The sequence below is a fragment of the Pygocentrus nattereri genome, chromosome 7, assembly GCF_015220715.1.
Source record: "Pygocentrus nattereri isolate fPygNat1 chromosome 7, fPygNat1.pri, whole genome shotgun sequence".
Lineage (NCBI taxonomy): Eukaryota > Metazoa > Chordata > Actinopteri > Characiformes > Serrasalmidae > Pygocentrus > Pygocentrus nattereri.
The window spans coordinates 12,337,064-12,358,588 of NC_051217.1; the positions used below are offsets into that span (position 1 = coordinate 12,337,064).

The following is a 21,525-nucleotide window of genomic DNA, read 5'->3' on the forward strand; positions in this document are numbered from 1 at the left end:
TTATGCTTTTTAATTTTTTCTCATTTTTCTCTGTAACATGCAGTTGGTGATTTTGCTCAGAATTTATCATAATACTACAGAACATTGCTTTTTTTCCTCACTATCCCTAATGGATGGGCACAGATCACACACACAGTCACACATGGTCACACACACATACACGGTCACTATTGACTATATTAGTAATCAGCTAATCTACAAATTATTTAGAAATAATTATCTAAATGAACAGTAGCAAACTACAGTGCTGCTGTCAAAACAAAACCTTGTATCTCAATTTTTTTGGTTATTTTTCAGTTTTTGGCATAATTAGAAAATGCCTGTTGCCCTTTACATTGGGCGTAGAATTCATGATGAATTAACTAAAAGAAATGCCCCACATTTTGGAGATATGAGGTTTTGTTCTGACAGCAACGAGATAACCTTTAAAGATGTAACTTTTTTAAATGTTAAAAAATATGAAAAATATGAAAACAAGGCGGCAAAAATAAATGAACAAATAAATAAATGCAAAAGGGTGTGCTTTGTACAAGTAGGAGAATTTAAAACATGCACCATCATCAGGAAGATTGTCAACTAATCGCTGTCAATTGGCCGAGATTGTATTTTTGTTGATTACTTTTTCAAAAAAAGTTCATGAGTTTAACTGAGTAATCATGATGGCTCTTGTACACAATTCAAGCTCAAAGTGCTTTTAACAGTGCAAAGTACACAAAAAGCCTGTAGCTATCAGAGAGACAGAAAAAGAAAGAAAGAATGAAAGCATGAGAGAAAGAGAAAATGAATGAGAGATTACGATCATCTAACAAGAAGCCCCTTTATCTTTTCCTTCTGCCCTCTCTTGCCATCACTTGCTTCTGCTTTCACATCTTTGTTTTTCCTGATCTCACTCTCTCTTTCCCTCTGCTCTGCAGTGAGCCAGGACACTGTAAATAATTCAGTAGGATCAGGACAAACAGGCAGGTGAGAAGTGAGAGAGTCCCCATCGCTCTCTTTTGTTATTCCTACATCTCATCTCTCGCTCTGTTTTTCCTCAAGCTGTGCTCCTCATCCCCTCTAATTTCAATGTGTATTCCTGCAGGCATGTCTTGATACAACATCCCTCCCTCACCACTCACCCTCCATATCTGGGGTGTTTTGCCTCCTGTTTGCACGAGGTACACTCATTATTTTCTATCCATGTATTTGCAGCAGTTACAGTGAGTATTGGGGAATTACTACTGAATGCTTTGGAATACATCCGGCACGTGATTTGTTGAGAGTGGGGGTTGGTTTAAAATGGACAGAGCAGGATGGGGCAGAGGGGTGGGGGGATAAACACTCTCCCTGGTGGGTTTTTTTATTTGCTCATCTTCTCTTTGAACTCTACCCTTAGCACACACTCGCACACACACAAACCGGCTCCCAAACAAAGCTCCTGCTGCCTGCAGGCAGTCTCCGCCCATCGTCACTGAATTCCTGGAGGTCCGTGCCTGAATGGCCGTGAGCCACCAATCCCCCCTCCCCCAACCCAACCCCAAAAACGTCATCCAGGCAGATGGGCCTCTCAACGACATGCACGCCATCTGAGGCTCCTCAAACTGGTGTCATTTTATGATATGTTAATAGCATTCAAATCTATTCAGCGTGGCTTGGTCTGTGCAAGCTGCTTGAAAAAGGAAGTAATGCCCATAGCTGGACATCTCTGATACACTGTGACTGTAGAGGAAGCCCAGCTACATTCGGGGAAAAAATGGCAAAAATGTACTGTCTGTGAGGTGTTAAAATTAATATAAGAAGAAAAAGGATGAAAGAAAGAAAGAAAGAAAGAAAGAAAGAAAGAAAGAAAGAAAGAGCAAATATGAGAGGAGATGAGAAGGGAAGGTGTGAGGGGAGCAAAGGAAGCGCAAGAGAGCAGGGGGAAAGAGGGAGAGAGACGGGAGTGGGGAAAAAGGAGACAGAGTGAGAGAGCGTGAGAGCAAGAGCGCGGGAGTGAGAGAGAGAATCAAGAGGGGGCAGTAAGACAAAGAAAGAGTGAGAGGGAGACAGAAAGAGGAGAACAATAAAAGATGGGTGATCGGGATAGAGAAGGAAAGGGAGAGTGCGAGAGAGAGACAGAGAGTGGGAGGAGAGAAAAATGGATAGACAGAGAGAAGGAGAAAGAAGAGAAAGGGCACGAGAGAGGGGGAAGACAGAAATACAGATAAATAGAGAGAAGAGAGTGAGTGAGAGAGAGTGAACTGTACAGAGAGAGAGAGAGGAGCAGAGGAGTGGAGTGTGTGTCGTTTTGATTAATGTGTAGCTCTGCTCTCTGTGGGCTCCCCCATTAACCCAGCCTCTCTCTCACACTGCCTACACGCATGACCGCCCAGCCTGCCCAACACACACACACACGCTCTTCACTCCCCACCTCCTTTCTCCCTCCTCCTCCCTCCTACCCTTGCTCTCGTCTTCCTCCGTGCTCCCGGCCTGCATTAGAACAACATCAGCACTTAATTAAACAGGCCATTTCACACCTGGTGTGCATAGCAGTGCTCCGACAAGCCTGCCTCCATATGCTGCCTCTGGTCATGCACTGCCAACACCACACAAAGCTCTGCTAATCTGAATCTCGCTCACAGAAGGCAGCCGGGGTGTGTGTGTATGTGCATTGCATTGTGTTTATGCAAGAGTGGTGTGTTCATCTTCTGAGTTCCACAGTGAGAGTGTGGAAATGTGTGCTGTGTGTGTGAGACAGAGAGAGAGAGAGAGAAAGAGAGAGAGAGAGCAGCTGGAAGGTGTGTCTACGTGACTGTTTGTCTGCATGTTTTTACAAGAGCAGCAGAAGATAATGCGGGTCTTCTGAAGAATTACACTGAGGACGAGTGTTCGCCTGTATTTGTGTTTCTGATTGTATCTGTGCTGTTATCCGTGTGGATCCTTGCACTTTATCTGTATGTGTATGCTTGTGTTGCACCATGCACTTGGAGGCTGTGCCTCTGGTTAGTGTATTGGATGAAACGGAATATATACATATATGCGTGTGAGTGTGTGTGTGTACATGTGTATGTACATGTGTATATGTATATGTATGAATGTATGTATGTGCAAGAACATTTGTTTTAAGCACTCTGTTAGGACCAAATGGCTTTCTTGTTAAATGAAACCATGAAACTTCTGAAAAAGTGAGGACATTTGGTCAGTTCTCACAAATGCAGCTATTTTGGGAACTAAAACAGCCAAAAGACTGCCCTTGGGTTACTTAGGTTAAGGTTAGGTTCAGGTGTAGCACTGCACATAGCAGTAATGGACGAACTCATAAATATCATAAACTGAGCCATGTTACATCACAAAATGCTTTTATGAGTCTACTGTGGATATTGTCCAGCTTGCAATAAGTAGAAGAGCATAACACAGTTGCCTTGTAGTTACTGAAGCTAAGGTTAGGGTTAGATTTAGGTGTAGGTTTAGAAATGCCACACTACAGTAATATAGATGTAAATGGAAGTGTAGGAACACTGTGTGTGTGTGTGTGTGCTCCCTCTGTGCGCAGGCTGCTCTCTCTGCTCCAGATGGAGAGGTCAGTACTACTTGGCCATTTTCCTCATGTCTGCTCTGGCCACACAAAACATGGCTGCCCTGAGGGCAACACTGCACTCCTCCCCCACTACAGCCACAGGCCCTCTTTCTCTCACCCCCCTTTTCCTTCCCCCCTCTCTCACCAACCTCCCAGAGAAAGGATGAGCCCTTTAATATCTGACTCCATAAGGAGCAGGATAATTAATCAGGCAGCACCAGCACACCTGCAGAACCACAGCAGAGAGAGAGAGAGAGAGAGAGAGAGAGAGAGAGAGAGAGAGAGAGAGAGAGAGAGAGAGAGAGAGAGAGCGCGAGAGAGACAGTGAGAGCGTGAGCGAGAGAGAGAGAGTGACCGAGAGAGAGAGAGAGAGAGAGAGAGAGAGGGCGCAAGCGAGCGAGCGAGCGAGAGAGGAAGGAAAGCAAGAAAAGCGAGAGAGGAAAGAAAGAGAGTAAGACAAAAAGAGAGCTGGAGATGGGATGTAGAACAAGAGAAAGACAGGCAACAGAAAAAGAAAGAGAGAGAAAGAGCAAGATAAAGGAAGGAGAGAAAGAAAGACAAGGATGACAGCAACAGAAACTGAGAGAAAAAGATGAGGAAATAGAAAAGTATAAGAGAACATAAATAATGAATTTGAATATATTAGACAAAGACTGTATTTTACATTGCTGTTGCTCATGTGTTGACCTGGGACTGTGATATTATGTATGAATCAGGAAACCAGCAAACTTCCTGTAAAAATCACAGGAAGCATGACTTTTTTTTTTTTTTTTAACCAGCCACCAAAATAAATGCAGCCACATCATCAGCAATATCAGTTAGTCAAACTGCTCATTAGTCACCAGCCACAGCATAGTGATTCAGTGTCTCATCAAAGGCGGAGGTGGGACAGCGTCCACTGTGGGCAGCAGCTGCGTGCAAGTCTCGATGCTCAGCAGGGTGTTTGTGTGTGTGTGAGGCAGGCTGCTGAGGTTAAATGAATAGAAGTCTATTAGGATTACACTGCATATTCACACTGTGTGAGTTTAGGGCATGGTAAGGCCAGGCTGCAGCACATATGCTGGTTGACAAGAGCGTATGCTAAAAGGCTAATGCCTGCCAGGCACCACAGGGGATTACATTGCTGACGCTGCGTGTGTGAGTGTACAAGTCTGCCTGCTTGTACCTCTAGCAACAACCTATAAATACCAGTTTTCGGAAAGAGTGTGGGCACGGTAGGACTGAGCAATTTAATGACGTGATTGCTATTGTTATAAATTACGTCACAATGCAGTTTTATGAGCCTTTTCTGGATATTGTTAGCACTTCGGGAACACTGAACTGAATGTGTCAAACTGACAGACAAATTATAGAGTGTGTAAACAACAAACAGTATACTATAACGGTATAAACTGCATAGCTGATGGACTGCTGGCCTTCCTACTTCCTACTCTCTATACAGCACCACGCATAGGTCTTGAAATATTGAAATATGGCTTCTTCATCCAAATAGTGCAATACATTTGTTTATTTTTACCACTTAAATGTTCTCTCTTAAAGTGTCCTTTCGCAAAAGCAAAATAAATCAATTGGCTAAATGTTCTCTTCTGTTTTAAAGTGATATTGGTTTGCTGGGGTATTTTTGCTACAAACACTTCATGAAATTAAATATGGTGAGTAGAAAAGTCTAAAAATACTAACATACTATTTCTGCCATATCGGCCACTCTTAGGGTCAAGCCTGCGACGAGTCTCGCATATCACCTGCCACCACTCAGAAGCACTCTCGAGAGTGTCACTGTGCACTGAGGGTCAGTATGTGTCTAGTCTTTTCCCTCCTCTCTGACTGTCCCGTGCTCAGCTGGGCCGTCTGGACAGTGAGTCAGCCCGCCCTCATTCTAAAGTAGCCACGAGCAGCCGGCTGGATAGAGCTTCTCCAGAGCTTTTCTTCTCTTTTTAACAAGCTTGTGGCTTAATCATAGTGTGTGTCTTCTCCCCCAGTGGTCTGTTTTTACACACCACCCACCCGCAGAGAGAGAAAGAGAGAGAGAGAGAGAGAGAGAGAGACCAACAAGAGGGAGAGATAGGCAGAGTGTGTGTGCGTGTGGTGTGTTGAGAGAGAGAGAACAGGACCAAAAAAAACGAAGGAAAGACTTTATAAGGTGTGTGTTCTGTTTTGGAACAGTGTGTGTTTGTATACTGTGCAGGAGGAGTGTGTGAGGGAGGAGAAAAAGGAACAGGAGTGTAAGTGTCTGTGAGGGTGGATTTGTAAAAGATTGGGGTTGTGTGCACTCTTCACAGAGTCATAAATCAAAGTCCAGAGAACAGCTCCAGAGAGAGAGAGAGAGAGAGAGAGAGAGAGAGAGAGAGAGAGAGAGAATTAGAGGAAAGCAGCAGAGAAATAACAAGAGAGGAGACACAGAGACCAATAGAGAGCAAAATGAGAGAAGATGAGTGAGGGAGGTGCATGAGAGAGGAGAAGGATGGGGAGCAAGCAAAGAGAAAGACAGTGTGACAAAAAGAGCAGAGATTGTGAGAGAAAGATCATAAGAGAGGAAGAAGATAGAAAGAGGAGAAAGATGGGGAGAGAGAGAAGAAAGGGCAAGAGGAGAAAGATGGGGAGAGTGAGAGAGTGAGAGAGAGTGAGAGAGAGAGAGAGAGAGAGAGAAAGAAAGAGAGAGGGAGAAAGAGAGAGAAAGAAAGCGAGAGAGAAAGAAAGCGAGAGAGAAAGAAAGTGAGAGAGAGAAAGAAAGAGAGAGAAAGAGAGAGGAAGAAAGCGAGAGAGAAAGAAAGCGAGAGAGAGAGAGAGAGAGAGAAAGAAAGAAAGAAAGAAAGAAAGAGAGAGAGAGAGAGAGAGAGAGAGAGAGAAAGAGAGAGAGAGAGAGAGAGAGAGAGAGAGAAAAGGGAGAGCGAGCTGATTAATAGCAGAGTGCAATGTTGTAATACACACACACACACACACACACACACACACACACACACACAGACACACACACACGCAGTCTATGCCACTTATCCCTCTGGGTCCCTCTAATGTTGTAAAAGTACAGTGTAATATGTACTTCATAATAATAATTCATTTCTCATTTGTAGCTCATTGAAATCTACCTGGATCTGCATTATAAAGAAATTTTATTTATATAGGGTTACAAAGGCAGTAAAATAGATAACATTTTAGCATGGTTTCTGCCTGAATGTTCTGTTCTGAGTACAACAGATACATCATCAAATATCCAATATCAAACATCAAAAAACATCAAATATCAAATCTGTCTGACACCAATCATTATTTCAAGCCATTCCTTGCAAAATTCCAATATGATTCTGATTTCATTGTGCATCTCTAATAGTTTCTTATGATTTAAGCAATGGTACTGTTGTGAGAACAGAGTTGCTTTGAGTAAAGAAAAAATATATATCATTCACATTTTTGCCAATTTTGATCATTTCTTGCCACTGAAACAAACAACAACTCCAACCTCCTGATATAGACTAGAAGTTAAATATGAATGTTCAGCCACTACTTATTTAACTGTGTAATTATATAATTACCTTTTATTTTTGTAGTCAAACAAAGTAATACCTCTCAACATCTAAAGAGCAACAGCAGACACACTAGAGCCACCCATCCGCTCAGCAGGGTGCTGGAGCCACTCCTCTCTCTGTCTGTCTGTCTATGTCTCTCTCTCTTTCGTGTTGTTGGGAACTCTGAGCCCCTGGAGAGAGCTCACTCTAGGGGGCAGGAGGCCTGCAGTATATCAGTGATCCTGGCAAGCTCTTCAAGACTTCCTCCCTACAGACAATGCCGCGACACACACACACACACACATCAGTGTGTGTATACACAAACATTCATCACTCACTACCCCCTTTTTTGGCGCGCATACAAAAACACTACAAATACACATCTGTTTAAGTGTGTGTGCGCTGTGTTTATGAAAACAGAGGCTCCTCTTGCTGTAGCTGAGGTTAAATGATGGCAGTGAGGGCGGCTGGAGGAGAGCCAGAGAGAGAGAGAGAGGGAGAGAAGAGAGACTCCAGCGGCTCCACGCTTCCTCTAGATTACACACAGCAACCACAGACCTCTGCCCTGACTCTCACACCAACATGCACACAGGCACACCAAAATAACTATTATCCTCTGTCCCCAATTCCTGATAATGTAATCAAAATCACTAAATTACACATACCAAACGATGTGAGCGACCCTGTGGCGATTAATTTCAAATAAGTATGAATTACTTACTATTTTTAACTTTAATATCCCCTAACAAAAACTCCAAGCTATCAAACCACTGTGTCCACACTCAGTCGGAGCACTCCGACAATGGAGCTCTCTCCTCACTGGGAGATAAACATGCCGGGTCAAAAGCCACAAGCACAGCAGTTTCAGCCTGGTCAAAGAGCTTACATAGTAAATGCTGTGGCAGAGTTCACACTACCATTCAAAAGTTTGGAATCAACAATATTAAATGATTTTTTTTTTGCTGTTACATGTATAAAATGCTTCTCAGTTTCAAATAATTTGTGAGAAACTGAAAAGAAAATTGATAAACAAAGGTGTTGATTATTCTTAATTTTATTAACTTTGAGAATAAAGTTAATAAAATTAACCTAAAAGAAATGCAATGATCAAATCTATGACTCTTCTCCATTAATAAGATATCTTAGTGTGTTTACTTGATATGTATGTTCTTGTGTGTGTCCACATTTTTAACCATGCAAATGCATGAACAGAAATATACTTCAAGTTTCAGTGACTCTGATTAAATTAATCAATAACAAGCTTAACCTTAACTTGTCTAGTTCATGATACATCAGTCTACACCGTGTACGTTATTACTGAATAAAATAAGTTATTAATATGACAAGTGATTGCAGTCTTTTAAACAGTAGTGTAAGTGGGTCATTGAGGGCTTCCCGAGGGAACAGCACTTAATTCAGTTCAGTGCGAATTCCACTTAAGGGCTATTAGCATCTCTGCAAAAGAGACACAGGCGACCCCTGCGCAGACACAGCTCAACACTCTGCCACATTTGAGTCAGAGAGCAAAGGTGATGGTTCACTGGTGTCAGGAACATGATGGGCAGGGCTTACCTCGAGGCTCCTCGGCCTGTTTGGCCAGCTTACGGAGGGCAGCGGCAAATCCGGAGTGTGTAGACTGGGCTGCAGGGCTGCCATTGGGCACAATAGAGCCGTTGAGGGGCGATGGCGTGAGGGGACTAACCGTCGCCGTGGTGCGAGTCGCCGTGGAGATCATGCCTAGCGATGGTGACTTTGGCTCATGGCTCATGCCTGCCAGAAAAGAACACACAGAAAAAAGGAGATGATAAGAGACAGCCATAATGAAGAGCTGTTTGGTTTTGTTATAAGCTCGTAACTAAGGGTGGATTTGAGTCGACTGTGACACACTCACTCTGTCAGTAGCTGTTGAGTCATGTATTTAAGCGAAAAGCCCCATGGCTACAAATTACACACACACACAGACCCACAAACACAGACCAATTGTGCTTTTATAAGCATACTGAAGTTCAAAAGGCACATATACAACCACAGAGAGACTTAATGCCATTGACAGCTGTGGGTGAAAGAAGGGGAGGTCAGGGGTTACGCCCTGGATCAGGCACGACCACAGCTTTGAGAAGACAGGTTGACGCTCTGTGTGTGTGTGTGCGCACAGACAGGCTAGGGCTTTGTAGAAAATGCTGAACTTCTCAGCTATATCCACAAACATCATCACCACCATAAAAATCACAATCTTAAATGATACAGACATCATTAAAAGGATTGGATATTGGTCAGACGTGACCAATCCACAATCAATTCTGTACTTCAGCTATGGTTATTATAACATTATAATAATGCAATTTTCTAAACCTTCTTGAACAATATAATTTAAAAACTTGCACTGGTGTTAGATTGCTCTTTTATTATACATTAGCCTCTGCCAGCTGATTCTGACACATTAAAAACTACTGCATGGCTTGCAAAACAATTATCAGCATTTAAGATTTGACTGACATATTGAAGAGATACAAAATAAAAAAGAGGTAAAATATGGGCTTTTATTCATTTACTGCATTTGCAACTAGAAATCAGTGTTACATTTCTCTGTCCAGGCGAACATGTTTTTATAAATGAAAGTACGTATCAGCATCAGGATCCATATCAGCAGATCTGTAGACAAAAATCATATATTGGCCTCGATACATGCTTCATAAACAGAAGTTTTCAAATTCTCAGCCAACCCTATCTCTCTTTAGAGGAATTGAAATCACTATTCCAGCCCTTACATCTTGTGGAAACTAAGTAATAGATTTTTGAATTTCTATGACCAGCTCTATAGGCACTTGATTAACTGGCTTTCCTCCTCTGTGTGTGTGTGTGTGTGTGTGCGCGTGCATCCTCCTGTACTGTTCACATATTCTTATATGATGTCTGCTGTTTGTTTTGTATATGTTCTTTAAATAAATAAATAAATAAAATACAATACAATACTGTGTGAAAGTTTTAGGCACCTAAGCAAATTTTTAAACAATTTACATCAGCAGTGAGTTTATAGCAATATACATTAGAATGAAGTCATATTCATACTTAAAATAAACATAAAAGCAATAAAAAGTAACAAGAATTTACTTGACACCTTCACAGCCACCACAGAGACTTTTTTAACATCATCAATTACATCATGAGCACAATTTAATGAAGCAATGATTGTTAAAACCAGGAGTTGCTTATTAACTTCATATAATACCATTTGAAAATGGTTAAACAAACAAACTAACATCCAAAAACTCATTATATGTGTGTGTGTGTGTGTGTGTGTGTGTGTGTGTATAGGCCTTAGCCCACAATATCCATGTCAGCACATCCCTAATGAGCCATCTCTACCCCTACTGCATAATTTTTTTTATGTACTTTGCTGGCACTTTGCTCTATCTGACTACCCTAATAACATCAGCACCTGAGTTCTGCACCCTGAGTTCTGCTATTGGAATCAATATTAGGAGAGACAAAGTTGAATCGGTGCATATCTAATACATTTTCAATCAGTAACAGGCTGCATGGTAAATAATCATCATTAGTGAGGGCACACTAATTACCAGTATCTGCTAATTAGGCTGTTTAATATCCATCTCATCACTGACTGGGTCTTACATCTATCAGTCTTTCTTGAACAGGAGGACCCACTGTAATTCATATTTGTGAATTCTACAATTACCTCAACATGGAGTCCAAGACTCTATGATTGAAACTGTGCTCTTAAATTAGCTCTGCTAAGTGAAGGGGCTCCAAGTTTCCATACACACAGCAATATCTGGACCTGCTTACCACACACACACACACACACACACTACCTCCTGGGCTGATGTGAGCTGTGATGTTTTTCTTCTTCTGTTTTTAGAGAGAGAGATTTACGAGTGCTCCCTTCGCTCCCCAGCTCACAGTGAAAGAAGACACCGTGATGACAGCCAAGGTGGAATCCCCACACACTAAACATATGCACACAGACACATACACACAATACATATCAATTATCAAATACACAAGCAAAGCTGCTTAAACTAAACGGTTAATGCTGATGTTATATGGCTGATCAGCAATAACTGATGTAGTTTATGATCAAAGCAGGCAGATCTATATATAGGCCAGGTCTGGGGCACAGAGGGATGAGTGGAACCTGAGAGGGAGAGACAGGCTCCTTCAGCAGGGAGAGGTGTGAGGTCACTCGGGCAGTGTGTGTGTGTGTGTGTGTGTGTGTGTGTGTTTGTGAGTGTATTTGCGATCCCTACATTTCATTTCTGTAACACTGTGAAGATAACCTCTGCTTCACCTACTGCACTCCAGCTGAACTCCCAGAGCAATTAATAATGAAATTAACAATGTCACCAGGACTGCAGTGTAGTGCAACACAACACAGGCTAAGCCTGCCACTGACCCCTCCTACAACCTACACTCACACACCCTTGCACACACTACAACACACATAAGGCAACACATTAAAACACAGGAATAGCAACTCCACCATAAAGACCCTTGAGCTGATAGTACACCATTATATTAGCAGTCAAGTAATCTATCAATTATTTAGACTACTTAATCTAATAAAATCAAGTAATTCTGACAGGCATCAAGCACCCCAACATACACAGACATGCATGCATCTTTATTAAAATAGTAGCTAAAACAATGCAGCAATGCCTACAATACACCAAAACAGAACTGAGTAATCCATCAATTACTATCAATAACTACAAGTATAGTAGCTAACACAACATAGTACAACAAACGAGAACACAAAAACAACACAAACACCATAGAGCGTCACTATTCAGTATGTTCATTAATGAGCAATCTACTAATCATTTAGACTGATTATTTGAATAATTTAGGCTAGTTAATAAAAAAAGTGTAATCAAATAATTGTGACAGCACTAGTATGCCAATATATAGGTGCTTATCCAGTGTAAAAATTGGTACTACATGTATCTGAAATAGCACTACAGGGAAAATTTCATTATTTATTTCATTAGGGTTATAAATGCAGTAAACTGAATAAAATGCAGACATTTTAGCAAAGTAACTCAGTGCCACATAACAATGTGCGTCTGGACTACAACAAATATGCCACCAAATATCACTTTGAAACTTTAGTCAAATCTTAACATCTGCCCAACGCCAATTTTTTAAGTAATTATCCACGGATATGATTCCAATATCATCATATACCTGTACTACCTATAATTTAGATCGATAAAGCTATTTAATCAAGTATTCAAAACATTCTTAAGATGCCTTGACAAACAAGAACACATATGTATCTTTACATACATGGGAACTAACACAATACAGCAACAAATGTTAGATATTATAAATGTGGCAGATCAAAACATGCTCAAAATCCCCACAAACCAACCCCCCCTCCCCACCGTCCCATTGACTCTGGCTCCCAAGCTAGGCTAACCCAAGCTAACCCAAACACATAATGCAACACATCACCCAAGACAGTCATTTGAATTGTCCCAGCTCACCCACATCAAACAGGACTACACAAAACCGAACTCTATAAGAGCCTGAGGCAAAGTCTTTGACACGTACCCACACATTTAGAACAGAATAGACACACACTCAGTCTGTGCTGGTAATTGACAAGAATTGCACAGAACCCTCACAATCACTACACTCACACAGTTCAAGGCAACAGTATGCAGAATGTTAGTGTAGGCAGATGGTATCAGACCAGCAAGCCCGAAAAAACAACACAAAGTAGAACACGCTCTCTGGGAGAACGTTTCAGTTCAGCGCAGGGAACTTCTGAGAAACAGCACGTTCATCTACTACTGTGGTCACAGCTTTCAGTTCTCTCTCTCTCTCTCTCTCTCTCTCTCTCACACACACACACACACCGGAATTCACACTTAAGAGAAAAGAGTGACACACGCCGGCTGCTCCTCTACCCTCCCTTGCTGTGTAAAGAAAAAAGCAGCGTCTGCTTACTGCACAAAGGACTGGAGCCTCTCTCACCCATCGCGGCATCTTCCAGCAAGCTTCGCTCATCCGAGCAGCCAGGGGAATCACCATCTTTCTCCTCTCTCTCTCTCTCTCTCTCTCTCTCTCTCTCTCTCTCTCTCTCTCTCTCTCTCTCTCTCTCTCTCTCTCTCTCTCTCCCTCTCCCTCTCCCTCTCCCTCTCTCTCTCTCTCTCTCTCTCTCTCCCTCTCCCTCTCCCTCTCCCTCTCTCTCTCTCACACACACACACGCGCACACACACACACACACACACACTCGCTCAGTCACTCTCCCTCTCTCACAAAGACCGTTTGGAGCTTATCTAACAAAGCAACACGCCACACACACACTCTGCCTATCTCTCCCTCTTGCTTGGTCTCTCTCTCTCTCTCTCTCTCTCTCTCTCTCTCTCTCTCTCTCAAAACAGAAATTCTCAGCCTAGCAGCTGCTGCAATGTCACATGACCCCCTTCCTCCTCCTCTTCCCCTCTCAACCTATAATTCCTGCGCCTCTCGGAGATAACAGAGGCATGCTCCCACTGCCAGGGGCTGCCCGGCAGAGAGGGGAGGGTGGGTAAGGGGGGGGGGGGGGGGGGGGGGGGGGGGGGGTGTTGGGCGTGCTGCATGTCAGCTGCCTCTTCTACCACACTGACATGGTCACTACATTTGACCCATTCTCCCATGCTCTTGCTCTTTCCCTGTATTTTTTTCTTCATCTCTCTCTCTCTCTCTCTCTCGTGCTCTCTAACGTGGGGGGTTAACAGTTTATCCCCATAACCTTTTAAGTTTGTTACTCACTTGTCTCACTACGTGTCTATGTGAGTGCTCTCTCTCTCTCTTCCTTTCGTTTTTCTCTCTCCACTTGTTCTCCCTCTTACTATGTCTACTTTGTCCTCCCCACCAGTCTCTCTTTCTTTCTTTCCTTCTTTTTTACTCTCTCCCACTCTCATTTTTTCTCTTCATCATGGCTTGCCTCTCTCTCTCTCTCTCTCTCTCTCTCTCTCTCTCTCTCTCTCTGTGTGTGTGTGTGTGTGTGTAAAGACAGAGCCTGAGGCAGAGGTGGAGGCTTGTTCTGGCGTGCACTATTAAGACCTTGCCCTGCAACAACCTCTCTCTCTCTCTCCTACCTCCCACATACACACACACACACACACAGAAAATGCACTCAGGCTATGAGTCAGACAGAAATAACTATGTCAATTGAATGAAGGCCTCAACAACTTAAATTCAACTGTTATAACAACAGTGAAGGAACTACAGGACACTCATCTGTATCCTGGTCTGCAGTCTTTAACAGCTTTCAATTATCTTATTTATTTGTTTTTTCTTTTGTTCCATTTAATTTTCTTGCTGTTATGCTGAGCACATTGAGGTAAAGATTTGATCCAGTCTTTGGTATTTTATGTATGAAAATGCCTTGGTTCTACAAAGCTGCCATTCCATAAACACAGACTGGTTTGATTTAGATATAAATTCTGGGTTTTTTTTTGTATGCAACTTCAGAAAACAAGGCAGATACATAAAAGATGCTGAGGGAAAAATAACGATAAGGTTGTAAATTTTGATACGATATTTCTAAAGTTCTTTTTTTCAATAGTTTATTACAATCTTAATGAAAGGTGTCTATAACATTTAATAATATTATTATTATTATTATTAAGCAGTTGATGGAGCTGACTGACCCCTCCCCAGTCCCACCCTCTTACTGCCATCACCATGGGCTACAATGACTTGTTTTCTTTACTCATTTTCCTCCTTCCTTTGCTCACAGCCCTCTCCGAGAGAGATAGAGAGAGAGAAAGAGAGAGAGAGAGAGAGAGAGAGGGAGTGAGGGAGAGATGTATTAAGAAATGCATGGAGAGAAAAAAGAAAATGGAGTGGAAGGAGGGAGAAGGAGTGAAGGAAAGAGAAAAGGAGGCAGTGAAAGATTACCCTAGAGTACAGCCACTCACCACCCGCAGAGAGCCAAGGGCCATGTCAATGACAACACTCAGTTCAGTTCAGCGTGGCAGGCCATTACCACACACACGCACACAGCCCTCTTTCTACTGTGAGCAGGTACGCAACACGACTTACAAAGCTGGCTTCCCTCCACCTATGAGAATACTGAGCAATACTGCCAATAAAAGTAACTCACAGGCCTTTTGGAATATGTTGCAGCAATGCTGTCTGAGGTACAATTTTATTTAATTTTTTCTGAGGCCAACTTATAGTTTGTGTGGGCTTCTGTATCACATGGTCATTTTCCAACCTATCTTTATATTAAACTGGCTGTTTTTCTTACTGTGCCTTTAAGACCGACATATGTAAATTAACTCTGTTCTGTCTGGCTGTCTCTATCGTGCCTTGTTCAAAAAGCAGTCCGGGCTGAAACACTCCTTGTCACTTCAGCACGAATGGGTAGAGCTAAACTTATGTAGTGGATTCACTGGTTTTGCAACAGCACAAAAACAGGGAATTAAAACAAGCTGTTTTTCAGTTTTTGTTAAATAGATGGAGTGTGAGGACTGGGGAGTGAAGTGTTTTGAAACATCAAATTCTATTATTCCAAAAACATGAGGGAAGTTTCCATGATACTTGTACACCCAGAAACAGCATGCGCATTCTTTGACAAGACTTTAGCCCATATGTCCAATCTTTGATTCACTTCCTTGCTTGGACAGATGCTGACACCACAGTAGAAGTTAGACCTGCTCCACACAAAATACACTGAATTCACAATGAATTGAAACTCATGATGCTTTACTGCCCTCTTACTAGACTGAAGATGAGTTCCCTTCCTTTTAACATAACATGGTGGCTAATACTGAAATAAAAACACAGTTTAGTTATGTGTTAGGAAGAAGTTCATTATAAGAGCACTTTTAACGTATACCCTGTCCACTGCCATCCATGTAACAAGGAAAACATATAACACATGATAAAACTTAGATGAGTGACTGATATAGACAGGCTTCCACTATTTATTCTAGGGGGTGAGACAAAGAGGAAAAAAAAATTATTGCTAGATCTCTTGGTTTCAGAATTCACAGTACAAACACAATTTTTAGTTCAGCACTTAGCTAGCTTATCTCTAGCATGGCTTTTTCTTGTTCCTGTTTGTCACTAGCGTTCTTCAATTTGAATGCTTATAGCATCAGTCTGACTCATCAGTTATTTGTCAAGACTTCTGTGACCTAAGCCTTAAAGATGTATGTTGGAAGAAGAAATATTCTTTGCTGTGACAATCGATGACATTGAATGAACCTCTGTACATTATCTACACTGTGTTCTACATCTTTTTCTCCAGCAGAGGGGGCTCTACTACTCTTTATAAGCATCATTTTTGGTCTTCGAGGCTTACAACTACATTAACCCTTCATGAACCATTGCAGCCTTGGAACAACCACAGTGGGCAAGGTGGATCCTTTATTGGCACACGTTCAAGTGACATGTAAAGTTTATGTAAACTGTTCAAGTGCTAAGAGCAGAAACCAGTGGCAGACGATATTATGATATGTTATTGTTACCATGAGAAAGTTTAATACATGTAACTCCATCATTTATAATATATGTATTGTCACTGCTACAACACTAAACAACTAAACACAGTCCCTGTAAATAACAACAACTAGTGTACAGTAATTGCATAAACTGCATGGTAACAAGTAGTTGACTGGATGTTATCTTTATTATTTATTTTCATGAACCGTTTCATTTTTACTCCTGCTTTTTTTGGGTTATATATTTTTGAAAAAAAAAATTGCATACAAAGCAACATGAAAATGTCTTCAAGTACCATGATGTGACATTTTTGCCATATCACCCACGCTTTGCTGGAACATTCTCTGCTGCATAGAAAACAGACTCACTGTGCCAAGCCTGATCTACAGTAAAATGACTGGAGTGCCATGGCTAGCGTATGTCTGGTCTGATAACATAAAAGTACAAACAAACTCACACAGATGCACAGAGACACACAAATATACCCGCCCACACAGACAAAACAAATACACAAATACATAAAGAAAGGCACACACAGACACAGACATAGACACACACACAGACACACACAGACACACACAAACAGCGTAATCCCCGGTGGCTCCGGTGTGGCCTGGCCTGCCGAGCAGATAACAGGCAGGGTGCCCTAGAGAGCCGTTAATCTTTAACCAGGAACAGATTTGCCTATCAGCTTGTTAAAAGAAGCACAGCACTGTGGATGCTGCTATCTAGTGTAATTCATCTGCCTCTCCTTACCTGGAAATTACTCTGGCTGCGTGTGTGGGTGTGCGCCTGCATCCTCGTGCTTATTAGACAGAAAAGGAGAGGCATCTATGTGCCCACAAGGTCAGCATTTCTGCCTGAGGACTACAGACACAAACACATCCCCCTGAGAAGCAGAGGATGGTGCAAACACACGCACAGCTGACCCGGACTGACTAGTTCTGTCAGTGCGGTTTGATGAAATGTGAGGAGATGCACAGTGTACACACACCATGGATACAACAATCATGAATTTTTATAGCTGATTCTGATTTCTTTACAGCCAAATTAGCCCATTTTTTAACTGGAAGCTCTCACTGTGTGGCCAAAAAGAACACATGAAACACACTCAAGCACATTTCCAACACTTTCTACTAGCAATATATATATATATATGATTATTTATTCTTTAAAAGACCCAAATTGGCCTTTTCAACTCTATAATGAAAAATCAGTTGCCTACTTAAATATTACAAATCAAATAAAAGTGTTACATCAAAAGGATGAGGTAACTGGCAGTTTAGCACAATGAGTTTCTGGCAGAAATGTTCAAATACAGTGTGTGTGCACTAACCTGACTTGTTATTTACATCATATAATCACTAAGTTGTTACTAGCAAGTGAATAGGAAGTATTCTGAACCACTGGAAATGCTCTTCTTAACTCACACTTACAGCATGGGTATACGCTTGGTATTTTGCCACAGAACTGCCTTCAGAGGGCTAAATAGAGGGGGAGGGGGTTATGAATTAAGCTAGTTTACATGTAAACAGTAACATAAACAATTACCAACTAAACCTGCTGGCTAGCTCACATACAACACATATCTGCATAAAGCAGACATGGTTAACTATGACAGTTTTACACCATATAGGGCTTCTTTGAGGACTCATTGGATGTGCAAATGGGCTGGAGAACCATGTAGGGCCCAAAGTCACCGCAATGCAATTAGCTTGATCTGTATATCTTATATAGATTTAATTTAGCGAGAGAGAGAGAGAGAGAGAGAGAGCTGCATTACAGGCTGGGTCCCGATTAAATAATGGAAAGTTATAGAGGTCTGTGTGTATGCTCCATCATTACGCCCTAGGCCTGCATCCAGCTCCATTAAAGAGCTACAGCAGACAGCAGGGGAACCATTACAGCCTCTCTCCACCTACTGCACTTTGCTATTACACACACACACAGCTCAGTGGCTTGCCTTCCAGATCCCACCTAATGCACTCTGCTGGCTAAAGATGAGCATTACAATACTGCACATAATCACACAAAATCACGCACAAATTGGAGGAAGCCTCAGAAACATGGAGACAAAGGCACACATTTGTTCTCGGCTGCTTTCGCATCAGCAGGGTGTTCAGTAATTCTCCCTCACTGTCACACACTCACACACACATACCTCCCCCTACTCCTTTCTCTACCTGCCTGGCAGAGCACAAAAGAGAACAGTAGGGAGGTCTACCTTCCAAAACACACTGAGCTAAATCACCTTCATCCATTTTTGTCTTTCTTTCCTCATCCCTCTTTCTCACAGTCCCCAGCAGCTCTCTCCTCTTCCTCCTATCTCGCATTCACTCTCTTCTCCGCTGGATCTCCATCCACCCCAGTAGTCCTCTCCTCAGCGCAGGAAGTTTGGATGGTAAACATCTTACGATGTTTTGTTCTACATAAATAAATACCACTCATGCCCAAGCACCTGCACCTCCACAAACACACAAACACAGAATTGCTGTGCATCTAGTCACCAGCAAGGCATCTCCTGAGGAGGTCACGAAAGTTAGCACATCAGCTCAAAGGTATTTTACGCCTGTGCAATTAGTGATCTGTGAAAGATTACAATTAATGCATTCCAAAATTAGCTTTCCAATGAATCACAGCAACACCCACTGCTAACCTCTCACCAACTCATCTCACTACACACAGACTTCAGAGTGCATAATAGGCCTGCAATTAATGATTACTTCAGTAAATCTACCAACTATTTTTTTCAGTGCATCCAACAATTATGTTCTTGCTTCAGTGAGAAACAATAGTACATAGTGCATCTAAAAGCAACCAATCAAGTCCAACTGATCAGCCGAGACACGTTTAGTACCTGAAATATGCTTCGTTAATGTTTCACTAAAGCTACTAATATGGCAATTGAGAAATGGATTTAAACTGCATGCCTAAATCACCATACATGTTCCTCAAATTGCTCTGAGTATTGTAACCTCAAAAAGACTGCTTTAAGCCTAAATGCTGTCCATTTATATATCTCATGTCATACAGTGTCAACCACAAAAGCAAATCTATTTGAGATTCTTGAATCTGAAGCAAGTGTGTGATATATTCAGATATGATTTAGATAAGATTAAGATGATAACTGGGGATCATAAGACTTCACTACACATTTGATATATCAGCCTTGTAGCTCTAAAACAAAACTAGAGGACAAACCCTTGGACACCACACATGCCTACACTGATAGACTATACTAGGGTTAAGGGAAACTATGTAACTAGGTTAATTATCACAGTCCTCCCCAAAGTGACCACAGTTCTCTTTTTTCAGTCTGTAGCTGCTTGGGCCTCTCCCTTACAGTCTTAGATGAATCCAATACCAGCTGCTGGCCGGCCTGAATCCAGGAGGAAACAGGGTGGCGCTGGGCTTCGACTGCATAGGGTGAGAGGGGCCACAGGAGAGTAGTGGGCCTGGTGCTGCACCTGCTTGGGATAAGAGAGCACCATGTGCAGCCTCCACCTTCAAGTCAAGCAGCATCCTCAGCTGCACAGTGGCAGCCTGCAGCTGCCTTTTTCAGAACACGGGAATAATGTACTGGTGATTACAGGCCTTTCCAAAGGAGGGCAATGTGCTGCTTCTCCCCCCTCTCTTCCTCTGACACACTCTCGACTTGTAGCTGTGTGATGGTTCTCGTATGGCTATGTGTGTTCTTGAGTGTGTGAGCGTCACTGCATATTTTGCCACTCCGCTCTGCCAAATGCTAATCAATCTCGAATCTGCACCAGGCTGGGTCAGCCCCACACTGAGCATAACCTCTTCTCCCTCTCTCCCCATCTTCCTCCTCCTTTCCCTCCTGGCCTCTCTCTCTCTCTCTCTTCTGAGGTGCAGACGACACTGCGGTCTCCAGCATTAATGGTTCAAGAGCCATCGCTAATCAAAGCTCTGATGCTGCCTGCGGTTTGCTAATTACTGCTCCCTGTACTCCGCCAGAGCACACCAAACGTAGCCCCTGCCACACACACACACACACTCTCTCGAATGCCCCAATTACAACCTAATAGCCAGGCAGAGGCAGAGGCAGAGGCAGAGGCAGAGAGAGAGAGAGAGAGAGAGAGAGAGAGAGAGAGAGAGAGAGAGAGAGAGAGAGAGAGAGAGAGAGAGAGAGAGAGAGAGAGAGAGAGAGAGAATGATAAATAGCTGGTGGTGGTTCATTCTCTCTCCAGGCTCATCTGTAGACACATGCTGAGCACGTCTCCATGGCCACACTCGGGAAGCCATGACTGGAATAAGGTGGCCCTTGGGTCTGACCTGGCACCACACTCCAATTAATGAACTACAGCCATCTCCAAATAAGAGTTCATTATTCCTTCCTGGTCATGAGCAAAAAAACTGCTAAGAATCATGGGTAATGCAGTTTTAACACACTCAGACCTCCCCCTCATGGAGAATACCGGCATCAGCTTCAAGAATGAGACCGTTAAATTCTAAATACTGGTGGAAACGAAGAGGAATGCATGAGAGGCATTCTAGCCATGCTGGCCTAATCCACACACACACAAACAAGCAGAACAAGTACGTAATCACATTTTCTCTCTCTCACACACACACACACAAACACACACAAGTACACACCATATGACATTCAGCTGATCTGGCATCTGGTTGTAGCACTTTCAGGCCGCTTATAATGAAGGCTTTCTCCTGCTCTTAGCCATCTGACTGTGTGTGTGTGTGTGTGCGCGGGTGTGCGTGTGCGTGCATGCATGCATGAGTGTCAATGCTTGCGAGTGTGTGTTTGGTTTTTTCATAAAGGCTTCAAAAAAGTCTAGGCGTCATCACTGAATAATGATTACTGTGCCAGTGTGAGATCTAGTGCTTATATCTTTAAGAATACATCTTTAGGTAGATATCTTTCGGTATACATCTATATAGGAATTCCGATGGTCCAAAACTGATATCCAATATTTCTTATTTGCAGATGCATAAACATCTATAAAAAGTAGTAAAAAGTAGTAAAAAGACTACACCTACTTGGAT

The 21,525-nt window shown here is 42.4% G+C and overlaps 1 protein-coding gene across 7 annotated transcripts in view; it reads right to left on the minus strand.

The window, feature by feature from the left end:
• gse1 (Gse1 coiled-coil protein) overlaps positions 1 to 21,525 on the minus strand; it is a 290,232-nt gene that overhangs the window by 31,989 nt on the left and 236,718 nt on the right. For 5 of the 7 annotated variants that reach the window (XM_017709438.2, XM_017709354.2, XM_037539721.1 and 2 more), the window contains one exon: positions 8,611 to 8,808. In XM_017709438.2, coding sequence (XP_017564927.2) covers positions 8,611 to 8,808 — 198 coding nt within the window. Of the gene's footprint in view, positions 1 to 8,610; positions 8,809 to 13,011; positions 13,140 to 21,525 lie in introns of those variants that run through there. The other 2 variants (XM_037539722.1, XM_037539723.1) reach the window with 2 other exon arrangements.